General features: G+C 37.2%; 1 protein-coding gene across 12 annotated transcripts in view; it reads left to right on the forward strand.

Annotated features, from left to right (window-relative positions):
* Nucleotides 1-20,052, forward strand: part of CSMD1 (CUB and Sushi multiple domains 1) — a 1,150,108-nt gene that overhangs the window by 1,109,693 nt on the left and 20,363 nt on the right. For all 12 annotated transcript variants that reach the window (XM_080586628.1, XM_080586632.1, XM_080586634.1 and 9 more), the window contains 7 exons: nucleotides 3,951-4,127; nucleotides 5,830-6,009; nucleotides 7,369-7,542; nucleotides 8,452-8,625; nucleotides 10,963-11,036; nucleotides 14,148-14,259; nucleotides 15,361-15,540. In XM_080586628.1, the coding sequence (XP_080442754.1) occupies nucleotides 3,951-4,127; nucleotides 5,830-6,009; nucleotides 7,369-7,542; nucleotides 8,452-8,625; nucleotides 10,963-11,036; nucleotides 14,148-14,259; nucleotides 15,361-15,540 (1,071 nt within the window). The remainder of the gene's footprint in view (nucleotides 1-3,950; nucleotides 4,128-5,829; nucleotides 6,010-7,368; nucleotides 7,543-8,451; nucleotides 8,626-10,962; nucleotides 11,037-14,147; nucleotides 14,260-15,360; nucleotides 15,541-20,052) is intronic.

The following is a 20,052-nucleotide window of genomic DNA, read 5'->3' on the forward strand; positions in this document are numbered from 1 at the left end:
TCATAGAACTAAACATAGATTTTTTATTTTTTTTTTTTAGTTTTAGAAACTAAACATAGCAGCTGGCAGTGAAATCAACAAAAAACATGGCATTTCTGTTAATAATCTCTATGATCTTCAGGCTTTGGGATGACAATTTGTAATAAAAAGGGCTGTCTTATCCTTTTGGGATTCATCATATCAGGGTTCTGTCTGTAGACTGATTTCACTTATGTTCAGAAAGAGACAGGATATCTGACCATCACATTGTGATTCCTCAGCCCAATATTAGTAACCAAAAGCTGGGAATAATGGATAAACACCAGTATCTATATTTTTCATTTAAGTTTATCTCTCTTCCTTACATTTTACTTTAATCTTCGGTGTGCCAGTTGTGTCCATGTCATTTAGTAACAATTTGCAATCAACTTTTTTCAGACTCACAAGGAAATTTACATTATACATTACATATTAATGGTCAGTTACCCATGTGTAAAACAAAAGCACTTGTGTCTGCTTCTGTGTCACTTATCTGATATGAAGCATATTTCAGCTTAAAAAAAAAAATAAAAGAGGGTTATTCCAGTGTATATTCTATATTTATTTTCTTGGCTGAGGTTTTAGTGGGCTATAGGAGACTATTACTCAGTACATCTTGATCAGTAGAGATCATAGGAGTTGTGGTTCTCTAATAGCAAAAGCAAAATTCATTTAAAATGTTGCTGCAGTAAAGTTTGCAGTGAGCAGTTATACATATTCTTTACAGAGCATTTCATACAACCCTTTTGAGTTCAGACTCAGGTCAAACAAATCTGTAGTAAATACTGGATAACTAGAATACAGTTGTATCACATTGTGTGATCACTGAGTGCCTTAGTAATTCAAAACAAATCTAAAGACAAATCCTTTAAAGTTTTGTCTGTACCAAAAATACAGATGATTTAGGGGCAGACTGGGACGCCTACAAAGCAACCTGGATCATATAGAGACAACTGTAACAGTCCTACAGCAGAGAAAAGCAGGGAGTCTGATATTGAATTTCTGTCTAGCCTGCAAAATGATGAAGTTGAAGTAATTATGAGAAATACACGTCTTCCTTTTTACTCCTATCTGAAGGCCATAATAATAATTTGAATATGGTAGACCTTCCATGTCATTTTAAAATCATGATTTTACAATAGCAGTAACAATAACAATAATAAAACAGTGGAAGATAAAGCTACAGTGTTCTTTTTGTCATGAAACTTCTCAGAAGAATTTGTATAAACTTTTTTTTGCGTGTTCCTGTTGGTATGTTTGAACAATACCATGATCACAAAATTAAAGTTAAAAGTATCTAAGGCTATTTTCCATGTACAGGTACATTGGTGAATATAAAGAGAGTATGGTTCATGGGAATGAAGATAACAAAAGTTAATGCTAGTTTCCTGAGGGAGTTGGAGTGTTTTAAATTTGAAAACTAAAGCTGTGCACCCTTTCTTAGATCATTCCATATTGACAATTGTCTATCACCACCAACATAGTTCACTTAATGCTTCCTGCTACTACTTCCATTCATGACAGAAGTTTCAAGTTCCATCCTACTGATTTTTTCTCTTCAAAATTTTAAATGTGAAAAGTGAATAAAACCTCAATTTAAAATAAAGACATTTATGAATGATTCCAAACATCAGTAATAGCCTAAATCATTTTTTATTTGGCAAATTATGTTTAACAGAATCCTGTAATCTAAAACTATTAAATTATAACTGTTATTCTGGGTGGCCACCCAGCTGGAAATCAGTTTTGCAGAAAAGGACCTGGGGATCCTGTTTGCCACCAATTTGAACATGAGCCAACAATATGGCCTTGCTGCAAAGAAGGCTAACGATAATCTTGGCTTCATTAGGCAAAGTATCCCCAGCAGGTCATAAGAGGTGATTCTTCCCCTCTGCTCAGTGTTGGTGAGGCCACACCTGGAGTGCTGTGTCCAGTGTTTGGGCCCCCCAATTAAAGAGAGACGTGGACATACTTGAAAGAGTCCAATAAAGGGCCACAGAGATGATTAAAGGACTGGAGTATTTCTATGAAGAGAGGCTGAAAGAGTTGGGACTGTTCAGCATGGAGAAGAGAAAGCTCAGGGGAGATCTTATCAATGCAGATAAATACCTGAAGAGAGAGCGTGTAGAGTTTGGAGCCAGGCTCTTTTTGGTGGTGCCCAGAGGCAATGGGTGCAAACTGAAACACAGGAACTCCCATCTGAACATGAGGAAACACTTTTTCACTGTGACTAGGGGTGACTAAATACTGGCACAGATTGCCCAGAGAGGTCGTGGAGTCTCCCTGGTGGTTGGATCAGATGACCACCAAAGGTCCCTTCCAACATAAACCATTCTGTGATTCTGTGATTCTGTTATTAGCATAAATGGGAAGACTAGATTGCTCTTAAGAGTGTCATAAACTGAATTAACCAAATATGAGGAAAAGTAATAAACATTATATGTATATTGTAAGGATTATTTTATAGTTAATTACTGCAAATTCTTGTTTTGTCAAATATTAAGCATCTGAAGACGCATTGTCCTTGTGTAAATTCCATAAATACATTTACTTTTCATGAATGTATCCAAGTTTTCCTAATACAGGTCAGTGTTTTACCTTGACCAGTATCTGCAAATGGTCTTTAATTTGTTTTATTAACGTTATGACTGGAATTCCTCTAGTTTGAAAAGAAAGGAGCTACAGTTTCTACACCATACTGCTGTGTAGTAAATGTAGCCCTCCCACTTCCTCGCACCTCTTGACAGGTTGTTAGAGAAGCCTGCAATAAGGAAGTGAAATTAACTTTGTGAAAGAGGGGAGGAAAAGTGTTGTTGTAATGATTGTGTTTTTGTCCCTGTCCAAATCAATTTTAATTAGCAATGTGTTATATTAATGTCCTCCAAGCTGAGTCTGTTTGGCCCACCATGGTAATTAGTAAGCAATTCCTCTGTCTTTTTCTTGATCCGTGAGCTTTGGCATCCTTCCTTCTGAGGAGGGGGAGTGAGTGAGCATCTGAGTGGGCATTTGGCTGTTTTCCAGGTTTATCCCACCACTTTATTCCAAGCCATTAAATTTAATTTTATATTTGATGATATCATTGGGTTAGACTATACATTTAACACCTTTAGATACTCTATGTGTGTGTGTGTGCACACGCACGCATGCATGCGTTGTAGAAGAGAAGAAACTCTTGCCAGCTCTTGAAACCTCTGGAAGACTCATCATAAGTATGTTCTTTCAGTCTCATGAACCAATTCAAGTTTCAGGGAAGACTGAAGGAAAGAGTTTGATTTATATGCACTTCTCTTCCTAATTCTTGATTAACACTGCTAATCACTTAACCTCATGCTATTTTTATTGTATTCATATAAAGAGGAGTAACTTCTGCACAGAACTGGAATTTTATGATACTTTTGCCAGTGTCTTCTCTGCAGGGATGGTCAAATAAAGACGCCTTATAGAAATGTTAGGAAAAATAATTAAACAAGCAAGCAAGCAAGCAAGCAAAGAAACAAATTCTTCTCCCATGATTGTCTGGTCTGCTGGCAAAAAAAAAACAACACCTTAATTAAACCCCTTTCTAAATCTTAGATTTATGAAGCTAAACATCATCATTGTATTAATGTAGAGCTACAGGTGCTCAATAGATATTGATGCCAATACAGAACATCTATGCTTTTCTTGATTCAAGAAAGAAATGATTGTATTTATTTTTTTACAATTGAAAGAGGAGATACCAGAAGACAGGAAGGGAGTAGAAACATGTGACTATGAGCAAATCAGAGGCATAGGTCTGTCAGGATATTAACTAAAAATTACACCCATTAAGCATTTTCTTGGTAATATTTGCTAGAACGTGGAAGGCTGTTTAAAAGTCGACTTAGTTTTTTTTTTCCCCAGCTAGTCAACAGTCATGGAAATACTGTTTTTTTTTTTAACCTTTTTCACAGCTGTATCTTGTGGGAACCCTGGCACTCCAGCCAATGGTATGATAATATACAGTGATGGAATATTATTCTCCAGCTCGGTCATTTATGCCTGCTGGGAAGGTTACAAAACTTCAGGGCTAACTACTCGACATTGTACTGCTAATGGAACATGGACTGGCACTGCTCCAGACTGCACAGGTCAGAAATAAACTTTCTTCCTCTAAAGCTTTGAAGTGCTAAGATCACCAGCCTGCTTCTGAAAATGATTATTTTGCTAGATTGAAAAAAATATATGTTTTCCCATTCCTCTGTCTTGTGATACATAAATATTTTATGTGCTTAAAGGTACACTCAATTGTAATATATGCTATATTTTGTCAGAAATATCTTTTTAAGATGGATACATGGGTAACTTTTCTGTAGTTGTTTATCTTGTGAATGTCTTGTGAATTAAAAATATGACATTATTCCTAAGAATAAGTGTTCCTCTAGAGTTTTCTTTAGCTTTATTTTTTTTTTTTTTGTGGCTTATGTACACAGGTAGGTCTAAATCAGATTTTATCTAGTTGGCTACATTGCTGCACCAGTTTATACAGTGAGCCATTTGAGCCAGATCTGACTGATACTCATCCTACTAAGGGGTCAGGGAGCAGTGAGTTTCAGCTACTCCAGCAGTGCAGAGCAGGTCAGCAAGGCCAGCAGGTGCAGTGACCTTGCTGATGAGGCCAGACCCACAGTACCAAGCAAGAAGGGCAGAGCAGATCCAATGACAGTAACCTGGGTCAAGCATGATCCACTCATCCCCAGGCAAGTCAGCATGTGACAAGGCAGGTCCCAGAGCAAGCTGATAGTCTAGTCAGTGAGGTACGTGGCCAGGCATAGGCATAACTGCAGTGTGTCTCAAAGACCAAAGGTGAGGCTTTGAGTTTAACTGTAGCTACCAAACAAAGTGGGAGGCCCTGGACAAAGCTTCTCACAGCTCTCAGCTCTTTCCGCTGCACTCTGTTCCCAGGTTACATGTCAGCACAGTATCAGAGCTGGCCTTGAGCACGGGCACCCAGGGATGGGGGGAAAGGGGTGACAAAGGCTGCTGGTCACTCATGACCCTGAGAGGATGTTACTCAAAAGTATGGAAGGGTGACAACATAGACAACATGTTAGAAAACCAACCTAATCTCATTCCTCGATAAATATAATGTCAGATAAATAACCTGTGGCCCCAGAGGAGGGCCATGAAGATGATCAAGGGGCTGGAGCACCTCTCCTGCAAAGACAGGCTGAGGGAGCTGGGGTTGTTCAGCCTGGATAAGAGGAGGCTCCAGGGAGACCTTATAGGGCCTCCAGTACCTAAAGGGTACAGGAAAGCTGGGGAGGGACTCTTTGTCAGGGAGTGTGGCAATAGGACAAGGAATAATGGTTTTAAACTAAGAGAGGGGAGATTTAGATTACATGTTAGGAGGAAATTCTTTACTATGAGGGTGGTGAGGCACTGCAACAGGTTGCCCAGAGAAGCTGTGGATATCCCATCCCTGGAAGTGTTTAAGGCCAGGTTGGGTAGGGCTTTGAGCAAGCTGGTCTAGTGGGAGGTGTCCCTGCCAATGGCAGGGGGGTTGGAATTAGATGATTGGTGAAGTCCCTTCCAACCCAAACCATTCCGTGATTCTATAATTTAATGAATTGATTGTATTTTAGCATAATATTTGGCTTATTATATTGCAAAACCTCAAAATTCAAATTCTTAGCTAGAAAAAAATATTAAGTTTTTTATTTTGTTCAGAATATATTTTTCAAAATTGTTATTGCTTTGTGCACTATAAAAGGGACATTAGCTATACACAGTTCAATGTTTCGTTATGTTTTTGTTAAAATAAACAAACTTTTTTTTTCTTTTTCTTGCTAGTGATCAGCTGTGGAGATCCAGGTGCATTAGCAAATGGCATCCAGTTTGGAAATGATTTCACCTTCAATAAGACAGTCAGCTATCAGTGTAATCCAGGATATTTGATGGAGCCTTCCGGTTCATCTACCCTGCGTTGTATAAAGGACAGCACTTGGAACCAGAGTAAACCAATTTGCAAAGGTGTGCATTTGAAAAATAATTTACAAATACTATTTTGATACTATATATGAAATTCACTAATAAATAAATTTATATTTGTATATAAATATATACCTACATTTTATACAGAAATTGTCAAAGCTTCTCTGGGATGATTAACATGCAAATGCAACTAAACCATGCAAATGCAACTAAACCGTACAAATAAATATTTGTGTAACATTTGTGTTTATGTAGTATATATGTCATGGTACAAAATTAGTTAAAATACTGACACTAATGATGACAGTAGAACCAAATCAATCTGTGATGAAGATTACTGGAGTGGTCAGCTGAAAAAAACTAGGAATGAAATACCCATTTTCCCTTTTTGGCTCTTTTATCTTGTATTAAATGGCCAAAATTCTGTGAATGGATCCTCCAAACCAAATTTACCTTAAAAGAATCCTTTGTTGCAGTAGTGTAGCCATCATAAGTAGCTGTAGAGATTCTTTACAAATAGTTGATTACAAGTGCTAACATAAAGGTCATAGTGGGGATGGGACTGTAATAATAAGAAACTTTTAAGGAATAAGGAGGTCTGGTGAAAATTCTGAGCACTGTTACATCAGTTTAGAGATTAAATACAACAGCCCAGGGCATCTGCTGCTTATAAAGGACCTAGACTGCCACCACATCCACTAGCACTTTGAAGTGTCTGTAATTAAATTTTGGCCTGTGTAGTTGTCAGACCATACTTTCTGTTGTAGAAATCACTGGCTGAGTGGATTTTCAGATGTGCGCTTTGTTGAAAGAACTGATGTGTAAATGTAAACTTGATCATTCCAGGTTGCATCATTTTGTGCACTCTTTCAGAAGCTGGATAGCATCAGAGTAGTTCTAAAGAGTCTTTGGCACATAATTATGAACAAAGCCAATGTCCATTGTCTTCTGAAAAGGAAGCAAGAAAAGGAACAAGTAAATGAGCAGACCTGTATAAAGGGCTTTGAATAGTGTTGCAAAATTAATTTAAAATAAAATGCAAATATTTATACATACATATTAACAATACTTATACCTGGCTCAGTAGCCCGTTTCCAACAGTGATCACCGATGACTTTGTAGGGACTCAGACTAGGTAAGGTATATGCTCTTCTGGCTTCCGACAACAAGTCAGGGACTTCCTAAGCCTAGAGGCAGTATTTTTGTATTTAAATTGCTTTTCTGTCTATTACAGGCTGCTTTGTCAACACAGGCTTTTTTTTTTTTTTTTTTTTTTTTTAACCCTGAACAGCATAGATTTACTTATTTTTTAGTTACGAAAGTATAACAAAATATGATGTTGCATTCTCCTAACTGCTATAAAATCTTGAAATTAAAACTCTTCTTTTTGTGATTCAGCTATCACCTGTGGTCCCCCTCCACCAGTACTCTATGGGAAAGTGGAAGGATCTGATTATCGCTGGGGTGCCAGTGTGAGTTACAGCTGTGCAGAAGGCTATCAGCTATCTAACACAGCTATTCTCTCCTGTGAGGGTCGAGGAATATGGCGGGGAGACATTCCACAATGCTTGCGTAAGTTTTCAGGATACGTTGTGTTGGGCTTCACCAAACTGTCTCAAGCTACAGTCATTTTTCTTTTCACAGCTCAAAAGGTACTTGGCTAGATCATGGTATTGTTTGGACTACTGCAAGATTCTTCTTCCTTCTTCCAAAAAACAGCTCATTATGAAATTGAGTGTTTTTACCCATTTAAGATCATGGTACTCCTTTTCCCAAAAGTCACCTCCATCTCTTATTATCTAATTGGCCCCATCACCATTTTCCTTATGGATAATCTTTTTGAATGTTCTGAATTTGACTTGTGGTGAACATGATTAAAATTTTCACTTACACTTTTCCTTTTCTAGTTCCCTCTTTCTATTTCCATTAACAGGTGAAAACAAGGTTCCTAACTCTTAAGCTCATGTCCTTGCCCCGTTTTCTTAATCCATTTTTTTCCTTTTTTAAGGCGAGTATATACCTTCATATCTTGTCACTATTTGTTTTCCAGCTTCTTCTAAATCTGTCAACTCCTCCAGTGCTTGAAGTCTTGTCAAGACTCTGAAAAACATTTTTCCCTTTACTTAATTAGGTCAAAAATTTCCAGCCATCTTACCTGAGTGTGAATGGATACATTTAACATTGTCTACTTTGAAATTGCTTTGTCATCCAAGTATAATCAGCCTTAAAGTGTCTCAATTAAAAGGTCTATCTTTCCAGGTTAAATTTTATGCTTATAATAACTATAACAGTGGCAATTAATTTTAAATAGCTGCCAAGAATTTATTTGAGCTATAATCCTACTGATAAATGAACATAGCATTTGTAATCATGTTCAGTATGCCCAACTTGCACCTAAACAATGGAGAGTAATTCTGAGCATCAGATGAAGCACATGCGGTTGTAATAACTTTTTTTTTTCTTCCCTTTTTTATGTATTAGCGGTGTTTTGTGGTGATCCTGGTACTCCAGCAGAAGGACGCCTCAATGGAAAGAGTTTCACCTACAGATCTGAAGTTAGCTTTCAGTGCAGACCCCCTTTTATTCTGATAGGCTCTTCAAGAAGATTCTGCCAAGCAGATGGTACTTGGAGTGGAATACAACCAACATGCATTGGTACTAACTACCATTTCTTGTGCTGATTCTACTGAGAATATTCTTGATAAACTATTACACGATCATAAGCCTAACAATTAGCTTTCCAAATATAGAAAAATTCTGTGTAATATAAAAAGAACCAGATAAATAAGGTTATATTTTGAGTATAAAAAATCTAGGATAAACACAATCACATATGAAGTAATTTGTAAATTTACATGATTGCTTGTCTGCTGGAAATGCAGAATGTCAGTAAGTGCAAGTGCAAAAATTTATTCTGTCTATTTTTAGAGTCTTTTAGATACACAGAAGACTTTGGTAGATTAAAGACTGGATTCTGTCACTGGAGAGTTAAAGGCATTTGTCAGAATCAATCCTAAATCAAAAAGCTTTTTGGAACTTGTGAAAGTGGCTGGTATAGCTCAAAAGGATGAGGCGTGCAGGGTCTGATCTTTTGAAATTCTGATAAACTGCCAAGAACTATCAGTTTCTCATTGACTGATGTGCAAGTGGTAGGCTTTTAGCTTGTTACATAATCAGATTAACTGAGAGAAATGCTGGACACCTGTAACTCCCACTGACATCAGTATTTGATCCAACTTGGGGTGGCTTGCTAGAGAAAATGATTTTGGTGTGATAATAGAAAAGTCCTCTTTGATATTTCTATAAATCTTTTCAGATATAGACTGTAGCCCAATTATAAGTTTTCCTGTGGCTGAAATATTGGCTCTATGCAAGAGCTGGGCTGCATACTCTGGGAGAAGGTGGCAAGCGTGACTATTGAAAGCAGCCTGTATTTGTAAATTAAGATGTTAACACTCAATACAATTCGAAATTAATTCAAAATTCTTTCTGTCCATAGCTTTTATGAATTGGGCAATATATTTTTTTTAAGTGAGACAAGGTTTAGTAAAACAAAATGTAAGGTCTATAGTGAAGAATCAAATTTGAAAACGTAATAATGGCATTTCTGTTTATATAGCATAATATATAAGTAGATGAAAAATACTGCAGCAGACATAAGTTTTCCTTTACATAGTAATTTTTATGCTGTTGTAATAGGAAAACATTAGAGCACCTAAAATATTTACAGTTATCATTATTCAGCAGTTGGAAAGTTAAGATCTGTGAACAATAGAACTATTGCCAGAAGTACCACATAATAGCAAATGATGACAAGCAGTTCTATTCCTGGATATTTGTAATTTCCTTAAAACAGTGTGAGAATGCTTTCTTTTTTTTTCCCCACTGTTTTTTTCAGATTAAACAAATCTTTAAAAAGTCAATTTGGCTTCATGTTTCTATTATGATAATAACATTCCAGCTGATGATAATTTGTAAGAAGTTCTTGAGCTGCTATGTTTCATTTTTATTCTTGCATGTTAGGTCAACGTCCACCTAACTTTTGGAGCTTTTAGTAAATATCTGTCCAGTTGAATTGTAATGCTGTAATCATGGTCAATCCCGAAAATGGATGTTGACTGAGAGTGAAATGGCATATGTTTTATGTGTCAGTTTTTCCTCTACAGAAAGCTAAAAATTGTTACAGATGAAATATAGGCCCAAATTATATTCTTCAAATTGCAGTGTCATCACAATAGCAGACTTGGTTGCCAAGAGGGAATCGCATAGTACAGAGGGATTCATCAGATTAGATCCCGTGCCATCTACCTGGTGGTTTTGAAAGGACATGCCTTAAGAAAATACACCATCAGAATGCAAAGGGGACATTGATGAAATGTCAAAAATAATTTCAGGCTGTGTTAAGATATACTTGTGAAAATTAGGATCATATAATTAGCTAAACTCTACTGTTGTACCTTTCTTGGTTGGGAAGATGGCTGTATTTTTATTCTCCAACAACAGCTGAGAAAATAGTCCATTTGAAATACTTGACTTGCTATAAGAAAGCAGTTTTTTTGTTTTATTTTATTTTGGTTAGAAATCTGATTTAATCATTAAGTTGTTCCTTGGAAAAGAAAAGAAGGAAAATACTTCCATATATGTTCCACCTGAATTATGAATGGTATTTCATGTGGATGGGATATGCTATATATTCAAAAAAGTTTAGAAGTTTAGTAGAAATGAATGCAATCCTAATTTTGAAGTCTACATTGCTAAAGGTACCTGCAAAAAATACCCTTAAGTATTGGCAATGTACTGAAACAAAGTACTGTGATCTGTCTTTAAAATGTAATTGGAAATAAGAGTTTAATACATAGAAATACACAGGTGCATTAAAAATATGATTCTTGTCATCGCTAGACATTGATGACATGACTTAATCTTTGCAAACAGTTTTAGACTAATCTTTCTATGCAATAATAATATGTCATGTTTCACATTTTACATTAGATCCAGCTCACAATGCATGTACAGACCCTGGCACTCCACATTTTGGAATACAAAACAGTTCCAGAGGTTATGAGGTAATTCTTTCTTTTATTTATTAGATTTCTAAATTGAAGATGCATTTAGTAACCTCAGATGTATTGAATTATATGTAGGCTTCATTGTCTAATGTAAACCTTTGGAAATTTCCACTCCTTTTTAATAAAAGCTCAGGCTTCATTCTGAGGTAGTTTTCTTCCCCCCCCCCGCCCCCCCAACATTAAGAACGAACTTCTAACCTTGCAATATATCATGTATTCAATCCTTTAGGAGACTTCAATAGGTAGGACTATTTATAAATTGATTACCTAATATGATATGACATGATATAATTACTTTGCTTTATGATCATAATTCTTTCTTACATTGATGAATAGTCAGTAAATACCTAACAACCGAAGACCTGTCTGATCCAAAGGCCATGTAGTCCTTGACAAAAAGTCAGAAAGTGGCTTTCCTAAACTAGCAATTCATGTTACATTTTTTTCAAAGTCAGGGAAGACAAAATCATTCTATGTGGTGGATCCATGTTCTCTGTGATGAATGTCCTTTTTATGATTTCCAAATTCCTCACAGGATATTAGTTCGCCAAGTGGCAGTCATAAAAGTGACTGAGAAAATAAAAGTAGATGCAAAAATGACCAATTCACAGTCATTATTTAGACCAATTAACTTAATGTCGATAGATTCTTCAGGTATAAATATTTGTGATTGAAACCTGAAATATGTGCTGCTTGGGTTTCCTGCTTATTTCTGAACGTAGAACAGTGTACCACATGGTATTATGATCAATAGAATTGTTATGATCAATAGAATTGTTAGAATTGTTATTTAAAAAAAAATATTTCTGTAAATTCCTGTGCTTATTAGTAACCCTCCCACTCCTGCAATTGTGCTGTCTGTCACTGCTGTGGCTGTAAGCTTCTTCTTCACCTTCAGCTACTGCCTGGCTCACAAGTGCCCAGGCACTTTTCCCCTAGCCACGTCTTGTGGCCTCACCCCCAGGATGGATCGTCTAGTAATAGGTGCAGTTGCCTCATCTTGCACTTGTACCTGTCTCTATCATGTCTTCAAAAACAACTCTATAATCTTTGTAACTAATTTAATCTGTTTTTTATTTTGTTTTGTTTTGTTTTGTTTTCCTTTCCCACTTTAATCTGCTTTATAAGTTGCCTTTGATATTTATACCAGAATTATTCTGTACAATTCATTGATCTAATTTCAGCTGAATACTTTTCTTCACTTTTAGAAGCAATAGTAGGTCTTCATCTGTTCGGGACATAATCTTTCTCAAAAACATGCTTTCACTCTCAAACTCAAATAGTAATAACTGTGTTAAAGTTGTGCATATAGACATTACTATGGTTGTATCACTGCTACAAAAAGACGTAGACCTACATTAATACTAGTGAGGTGAATTATTTTTCATTTGCATACTTGAGTATGCCAGTTTATATGACTTAGCCAAACTTAATAAATCAGTTTTTAACAGCCTTTCCTTATTACTAACAGGTTTGATGACAGGCAGCTGACCTTTATAGTTTTTTTCCCAATCTACAAACATCACTTCTTGCCCTATTCATTTGGTGTCATGGTTCATTTTATGACATTTCTGTTTCCCTGCCCTGTGACTATTGCAAATAGTTCCAATATATTTTTTCTTTTCATCAAAGAATTACAAAAAGAATAGACTGCTTTTGTTTTTACTTTTTTTCCTGTAAAATTAGAAAAAAAAAGTAACTCTGTAACTACCTTGAACCTAGAGAAGATTTTTTTTTTCTTCATCTTTTGGATCTGTGAGGAAATATTTGCAGCTCATCATTGCTCACTGATGTCACAATTGGTAATTTTACAGGAATCAAAATGACAATCAAGACTAGCTAGACTATTCTAGTCTCTACTAGACACGCTGTGTGTCCTTGGCAAGATAGAGAGATGAATATGTTTAAAAATAGTAATAAATAGATATGTCTGCAAAGCCATATCAATAATTTGACCTTTAACAATAGCAGTAGATTTCCCAAGCCATTTCAGGAAGACGTGGAGTTGCATTTGCTGAACATCTACCTTGATGATAATCTGTTTTTAGGTACCTGATTGTATAGTTAACTTAAGTAGCTATTTTTGAAACTACTGCCCATTTTTAATGTCCATTGAAGTCCTTCACTGAATTTTGTGATGTAGAGTGATCTGCATTTGTATACCTGCAAGCTCTTTTATTGATAATCATTGATTAGTTCTTTTGCAACTTGCTTGCATTTATCTGTGTGATGTTACTTTATTAATAAATTGTATAATTACAGATAATATTAACTTTTGTTGTTGTTGTTTCACCACATCATATGTATTGTCAAAGTATTTTATGGAAAACTAGAGCAATATCTTACTGGTCAGCCCCACATCCTCAAAAATCTTGGGCTGCAGTAGCATCCTGGTTACTTTTATCAATGCCATCAATAATTCCATTGTATTATGGAAGGTCTTCCTTCATCACTTTTAAATTTTTATCCAGATTTCATGCTTTTCTTTCCTCAAAACATGCCTAAGTAGAGTTTTCATAGTTATTTTACTTCTGGAAAGGTCATATCACAGTTGACCATAGAAAGGCTTCCAAACCATTTCTTTGTGAGTTGAACATCTCCAGTAAAACGTACATAGTTAATAGTAACAAATGCAATGTAAAGAATTGTGACCTGGAGTTTTCTGGAATTTAATTATGGATACAACTGTTCCTTACTTTTTTTTTTTCCTTTTTTCCCTTAAAAATATTTTTAATGTAGTCACACAATGACAAACCTTTAAAACAGACTTAATCGTCAAGTTCTATTGAATATATGCAGTGGTATACACAAAGAGGTACATCTCTGTCATTTAGTTTGTTTCTGTTACACTAACAAAGTAATAAACTGAAATGCATGTCTTGTTCTTTTCCATGCACACAGCCTTGTCAATATTTTTCAACTTACTGCTTTCAAGTAAGGTTATGGAAGATGAATTACTCAAGATTTTCATCTCATACAAAAACTTAAATACTGTAAACAGAGGACACTTTTTGAAAAAAAAATCTCTACTAGCTTATCACAGTCTTGATATCTATCTACAGATGATGGATATACCTCTTTCATCTAATATTCTGTTTTGATCCTTAGGTTGGGAGCACAGTCTTTTTCAGATGCAGGAAAGGTTATCATATTCAGGGATCTACCACCCGTTCTTGTCTTGCTAACTTAACTTGGAGTGGCATACAGTCTGAATGTATTCGTAAGTCTGTTTTCTTATCTAATGAGTTTGTATGCTGTGCAATTTTGAAAGAGCTACAGGCTGATGCATGTGTAAATTCATAGTAAATAGTATGCTACAAAAAAAAGTCAAATTTATTTAACTGTATTCTTTTTTTTCTTTCTATTCTAAGAACAAAGATTTATTCAGAATGTTATTTTGAAGAAAGATTTTTCAGATAATATTTTCTTCTTGAGGTTCACAACAATTTAATTAGAAATACTTATACAAATATTATTGCATTATGATACAATAGTATTATTATACAATAATTTTTGTTCAGAAAAGTTTGTCCTCATTAACCCGCTGCATTAGTTGCTTTAAGTTAATCTATTTTTTTTGTGTGTGTACTGGATTAATAGTGAACAGGGGCCCGAAATATGCATGGGACTATTCTGTTGGCTAGATATTGTGAATTATAAGCTACAACTTACCAAAATTCAGCTTTTCTGGGCTATATATGGATATATAAATGATTACTGTATTTACGTCTTTATGGACGTTGAATAACTTTTGTATTAAAATACACTCATCTAAGCTAAAAATATTTAATGAGAATTACCTTAGATTCTTATCCTATTTAAAATTAACTTTGGATTGTTGTAAATTAATGCACTGGAGCACAGAGGAAGAAACATACTGAGCAACAGTATCTGTTATAATCAGTGTACTATGACAAAGCCTTCCTATGGAACTTTTATGTCATTTGAAATTTATAATGAATTTATTTAACACAGTAACCACTCTAATTTTCAAGACTCTTTAAAATGGAACTGATGCTTGAAGCTGTGACAGTACAAAAATTCACAGGACATGTGCAATCGCACATGCTTCTCTTCATTGTAACAATTTTCAGTCTTGCTATCATGATTTAATTTTGCTCAATAAGATCTGATAGTATAATTTCCATCTTCCCACGGTAAGAAAAGCATACACATAGAGTATAATAACATTTCTAAAAGGTGTACAAAGCTTACTGAATAAAAGGGAGTAAGTTGGCATGCGTTTGTTTTAAATATAATACACTAATCCTATGGACACTGTTTGCCATCACTTTTTCTAACTCTTAAAAACCCTTTGCAGCTCATGCTTGTAGGCAGCCAGAGACACCGGCACATGTAGATGTGAAAGCAATAGATCTTCCTACTTTAGGATATACTTTGGTGTATACCTGTCAGCCAGGATTTTTTCTTGCTGGTGGATCAGAACATCGGACATGTAAACCAGATATGAAATGGACAGGAAAATCTCCTATTTGTAAAAGTAAGTCATTACATGAGTGATATGTTGTGCTCTACTTGGTCAGATTTCATTATCCGTGACATTTTTATTTTATATAATAGGATCGAATATTTCACAATTACTATTTAAAAATGCATATGACACAATAGAATAATAGAATCCTAGAATGGCTTGGGATAAAGGGACCTTAAAGACCATCTAGCTCCAACACCCCTGCCACAGGCAGGGATGCCACCCACTAGATCAGGTTGCCCAGGGCCCCATCCAACCTAGCCTTGAACACCTCCAGGGATTGGGCATCCACAGCCTCTCTGGGCAATCTGTTCCAGTGCCTCTCCACCCTCTGAGTGAAGAATTTCCTCCTAACATCTAACCTAAATCTACCCTCTTTTAGTTTAAAACTGTTTCCTCTTGTCCTATCGCTATCTGTCCGAGTAAAAAGTCACTCTCCATGTTTTTTATAACCCCCCCTTCTAAGTACTGAAAAGCCACAAGGAGGTCTCCCAGGAGCCTTCTCTTCTCCAAGCCGAACATCCACTGCTCTCTCAGTATTTCTTCATATAAGAGGTGCTCCAGCCCTCTGATCATCTTCGTGGCCTTCCTCTGGACCCACTCTCACAAGTCCATGTCTTTCCTGTGCTGGGAGACCCAGAACTGGACTCAGCACTCCAGGTGGGACCTCACAAGGGCAGAGCAGAGGGAGCAATCCCCTCACTTGACCTGCTGGCCACTCCTCTGTTGATGCAGCCCAGGATGTAGATGGCCTTCTGGGCTGCAAGTGCACATTGCTGGCTCATGTCGAGCATTTTGTCCACCAGAACCCCCAAGTCCTTCTCTGCAGAGCTGCTCTCCGTGAGTTCTTTTCCCAGTTTGTCCTCATGTCTGGGATTGCACTGACCCAGGTGCAGCACCATGTTCTTGGACTTGTTGAACCTTATTCAGTTCTCATGGTCCCACTTCTCAAGCTTGTCCAGGTTCCTCTGAATGGCATCTCTTCCTTCTTTCATATCAACTACACCACTCAGCTTGGTGTCATCTGCAGATTTGCTGAGGGTGCACTCGATTCCTCCAAGTCATTCATAAAGATACTAAATAGCACCGGTCCCAAGACAGACCCCTGAGGGACACCACGCATCACTGGCCTCCACCTGGATATAGAGCCGTTGACCACAACTCTTCTGGCTGCAGCCATCAAGCCAATTCCTTATCAACCAAATGGTCCACCTTTCAATACGTTTCTCTCAAATTTAGAGATCAGAATGTCAAAGCCTTACAGAAATCCAGGCAGATGGCATCGGTCAGTCTTCCCTTACTGACCGATGCAGTCACTCCATCATAGGAGGCCACCAGATTGGTCAGGCAGGATTTACCCTTGGTGAAGCCATGCTGGCTGTCTCGGATCACCTTGTGTTGCATGTGCCTTAACATTGCTTTCAGGAGGATCTGTTCCACAGTCTTCCAAGGCACAGAGGTGAGGCTTACCAGTTGGTAGCCCCCCATGTCTTTTCCACCCTTTTGAAAAATGGGAGTGATGTTTCCTTTTTTCCTGTCACTGGGGACTTCACCTGACTGCCTTGACGTTGCAAATATGTTGCAGAATGTCTTGGCAACTACATCAGCCAGTTCCCTCAGGGCCCAGGGATGCATGACATTGGGACCCATAGACTTGTACCTATTCAGTTTCATCAGATGGTCTCAAACCCGCTCGTCGCTTACAGTGGGAGGGACCTTGCTCCCCCAGCACCTGCCTAGAGATTCAGGGACTCGAGAGATGTGGGAAGCCTGACTGGCAGTGAAGACTGAGGCAAATAAGTTGTTGATCACCTCAGCCTTCCCCATGTTTGTCGTTATGCGTTTTCCCTTCTTGTTTATCAGAGGGGGTACACTCTCCTTGGCCTTTGTTTTTCTCGCCAATGCACCTATAGAATCCCTTCTTGTTTTTCTTTGCATCCCTTGCCAAGTTTATTTCCATCTGTGCCTTAGCTTTCCTGATCCCATCCCTGCACATCCGGACAGCATCCCAGTACTCTTCCTAGGCCACATGTTCCTGCTCCCACTGCCTGTGCATTTCCTTCTTGTGCCTCAGTTTGACCAACAGGTTCTTGCTCAGCCATGCTGGTTTTCTGCCTTCCCTGCTTGATTTCTTACACATGGGAATGGAGAGCTCTTCCACTCTAAGAACAGTACCCTTAAAGAGCTGCCAACTCTGAGCAGTTCCTCTGTCCCTAAGGACAGTATCCCAGGGGATCACATCCACTAGGTCTTTAATCAGCTGGAAGTTCACTCTTTGAAAGTCTGGGGTCTTGACTTTTCATAGAACCATAGAATGGCTTGGGTTGGAAGGGACCTCAAAGATCATCTAGTTCTAACCCCCCTGCCAGAGGCAGGGACGCCACCCACTAGATCAGGTTGCTCAGGGCCTCATCTAGCCTGGTCTTAAACACCTCCAAAGACATTTCTCTTTGCCAGGCCATGTTCCTTAAGATCATGAACTCAACCAAGGCACGGTTGCTATAACCCAGACTGCCTCTTTAATGAGTTCCTCCACATTGGTGAGCACTAGGTCCAATAACGCTTATCCTCTGGTTAGTTAGTCTAACCCTGGACCAGGAAGTTATCCTTGACACAATCCAGGAAACACAGTCCTGGATTGCTTACGGCCTGCTGTGTAGCTTTTCCAGCAGACATCTGGGTGGTTGAAACCCCCATCAGGATGAGAGCCTGTGAGCATGATGCATCTTGTAGCTGAAGCAAGAAGGTCTTGTCAGGTGGCCTGTAGCAGACCCCAACCACAAGATGTCCTTACTGGACATCTTATTGGTCTCGTCCTTAACTTTTACCCACAAGCTCTCAGTCTGTCTGTGGCTGTTTCTCAGAGGCAGCTCTTTTGCAATCTATCCATGTCTTGACACGGAGGGCAACACCTCTGCCCCTCCTTCCCTTGATTGCAGTGTTCCAGTTGTGTGATTTGTCCAAACATGTTTCTGTGATAGCAATTAGGTCATAGTTTTCTAACTGCATTGTAGCTTCTAACTCCTCCTGCTCGTTTCCCATGCTGTGTGCATTATTGTAGAGGCATTTCAGCTGGGATATTGACTGCATCACCTTTTTAGAGGAGCCCTTCCTAATTCCTTTCGGACAATTCACAGGTATTTTCCTATTGCTTCCTAAGTGTTTCTGTTCCTTGTTTCTTTTCTGTCACTCAGAGGTACGTCCCCTTCCCCCACTAAATCTACTTCAAAGCTCTGCTAATAAGACCAGTCAGCTTGCTGCCCAGAAAGTGTTTACTTTATGAAATGTTTTTTACCATATGAAAACAATAGTTTTAAAAAGTCAAAGTAAGCATAGCATCTGGAGCTCATGGAGGAAGACATAGGAGTATATGTATGTAAACGCGAAGGCACACATACACAGGTTTATTTCTTAAAAGCAAACAAAAAATAATAATATATAGTATTACTTTTAACTGTATTCTTCCTAATCTTTTTGGCATAGTTTTAAAGACTATTTCAGTGTGTTCGGTGTTTAATGCGTGATTTTCTGTTAGGAACAAAAAAAAATACTTCACAGGAGTTGACTTTTAGATTCATTCAGGTGTGATTTTTGTCTAAGAAAAACTTCTAAAATAAAAATGAACAAAAAAAAAATAAATCTTTGCACCAGATTCCACTTTTATTTACAGCCATATAAATTTCATATAGTTTTGCTAAAATAACTCTAAGTATGTGAGGGCTAAATTTGGCCTTTACATGTGAATAAACATGGCTATAAATTCCCAATACATAGAGATTAAAAAAAAATAACATTTAGAATATGAGCAAAGTACAAAACAGTCAGATACATGGGAAAGATGCATGCAACATGTTTAATTCTAGTGTGTCAAAGAACTCTAAACAGATTTGAGGGTTGAACAATATTTTATTTTTCTTAAAGGTATGGTTAAACTTTTTTGTTTCAACATTGAGAAGTATGATCTAGCCATAAAAAATTATCTTATTGTAGATCCATAAAGGATGATTTTTCAGGGGTAATATGTAATTAATACAGTGAGATAAAAGATGGATGTTTTTTGTTGATTTTTTTTTAAGAAAATGCAGAAAAGGTTTCTATTAACTAATTATGTTTTTCTTCGCATGCAGTGTTCAGGTATAATTTTTTATGTGCCTCACATCTTTATGCTATTTTAACACTTAATCAGTCTAATCATTGAATTTCTGCTACTGAAGAAAAAACAAACCAAACCAAAAGCAAACCATGCAAGACAGAATCTATTACTAGATGCTAGTTGTTTTTTTAAATGACCAACAATATGAGGCCAGAACCTTAGCAGCCATCAAAGAACTTAACTCTGCTGAGTGCACCAGAAGTACAGCAAATTATACCAGTTGTGATTCTTTCCCATGATATCTGATCCTGTCATTTTAATCCGGCTATCTGGCTTTTGCTGGTTTGTGTCATAAATGTATCAATCTTTGTTAACACAGTTTTAATGATATTTAATATATTATGAGTAATTATATACAGTATTTGTCC

Source organism: Anser brachyrhynchus (genome assembly GCF_964034855.1).
Source record: "Anser brachyrhynchus genome assembly, chromosome: 3".
NCBI lineage: Eukaryota > Metazoa > Chordata > Aves > Anseriformes > Anatidae > Anser > Anser brachyrhynchus.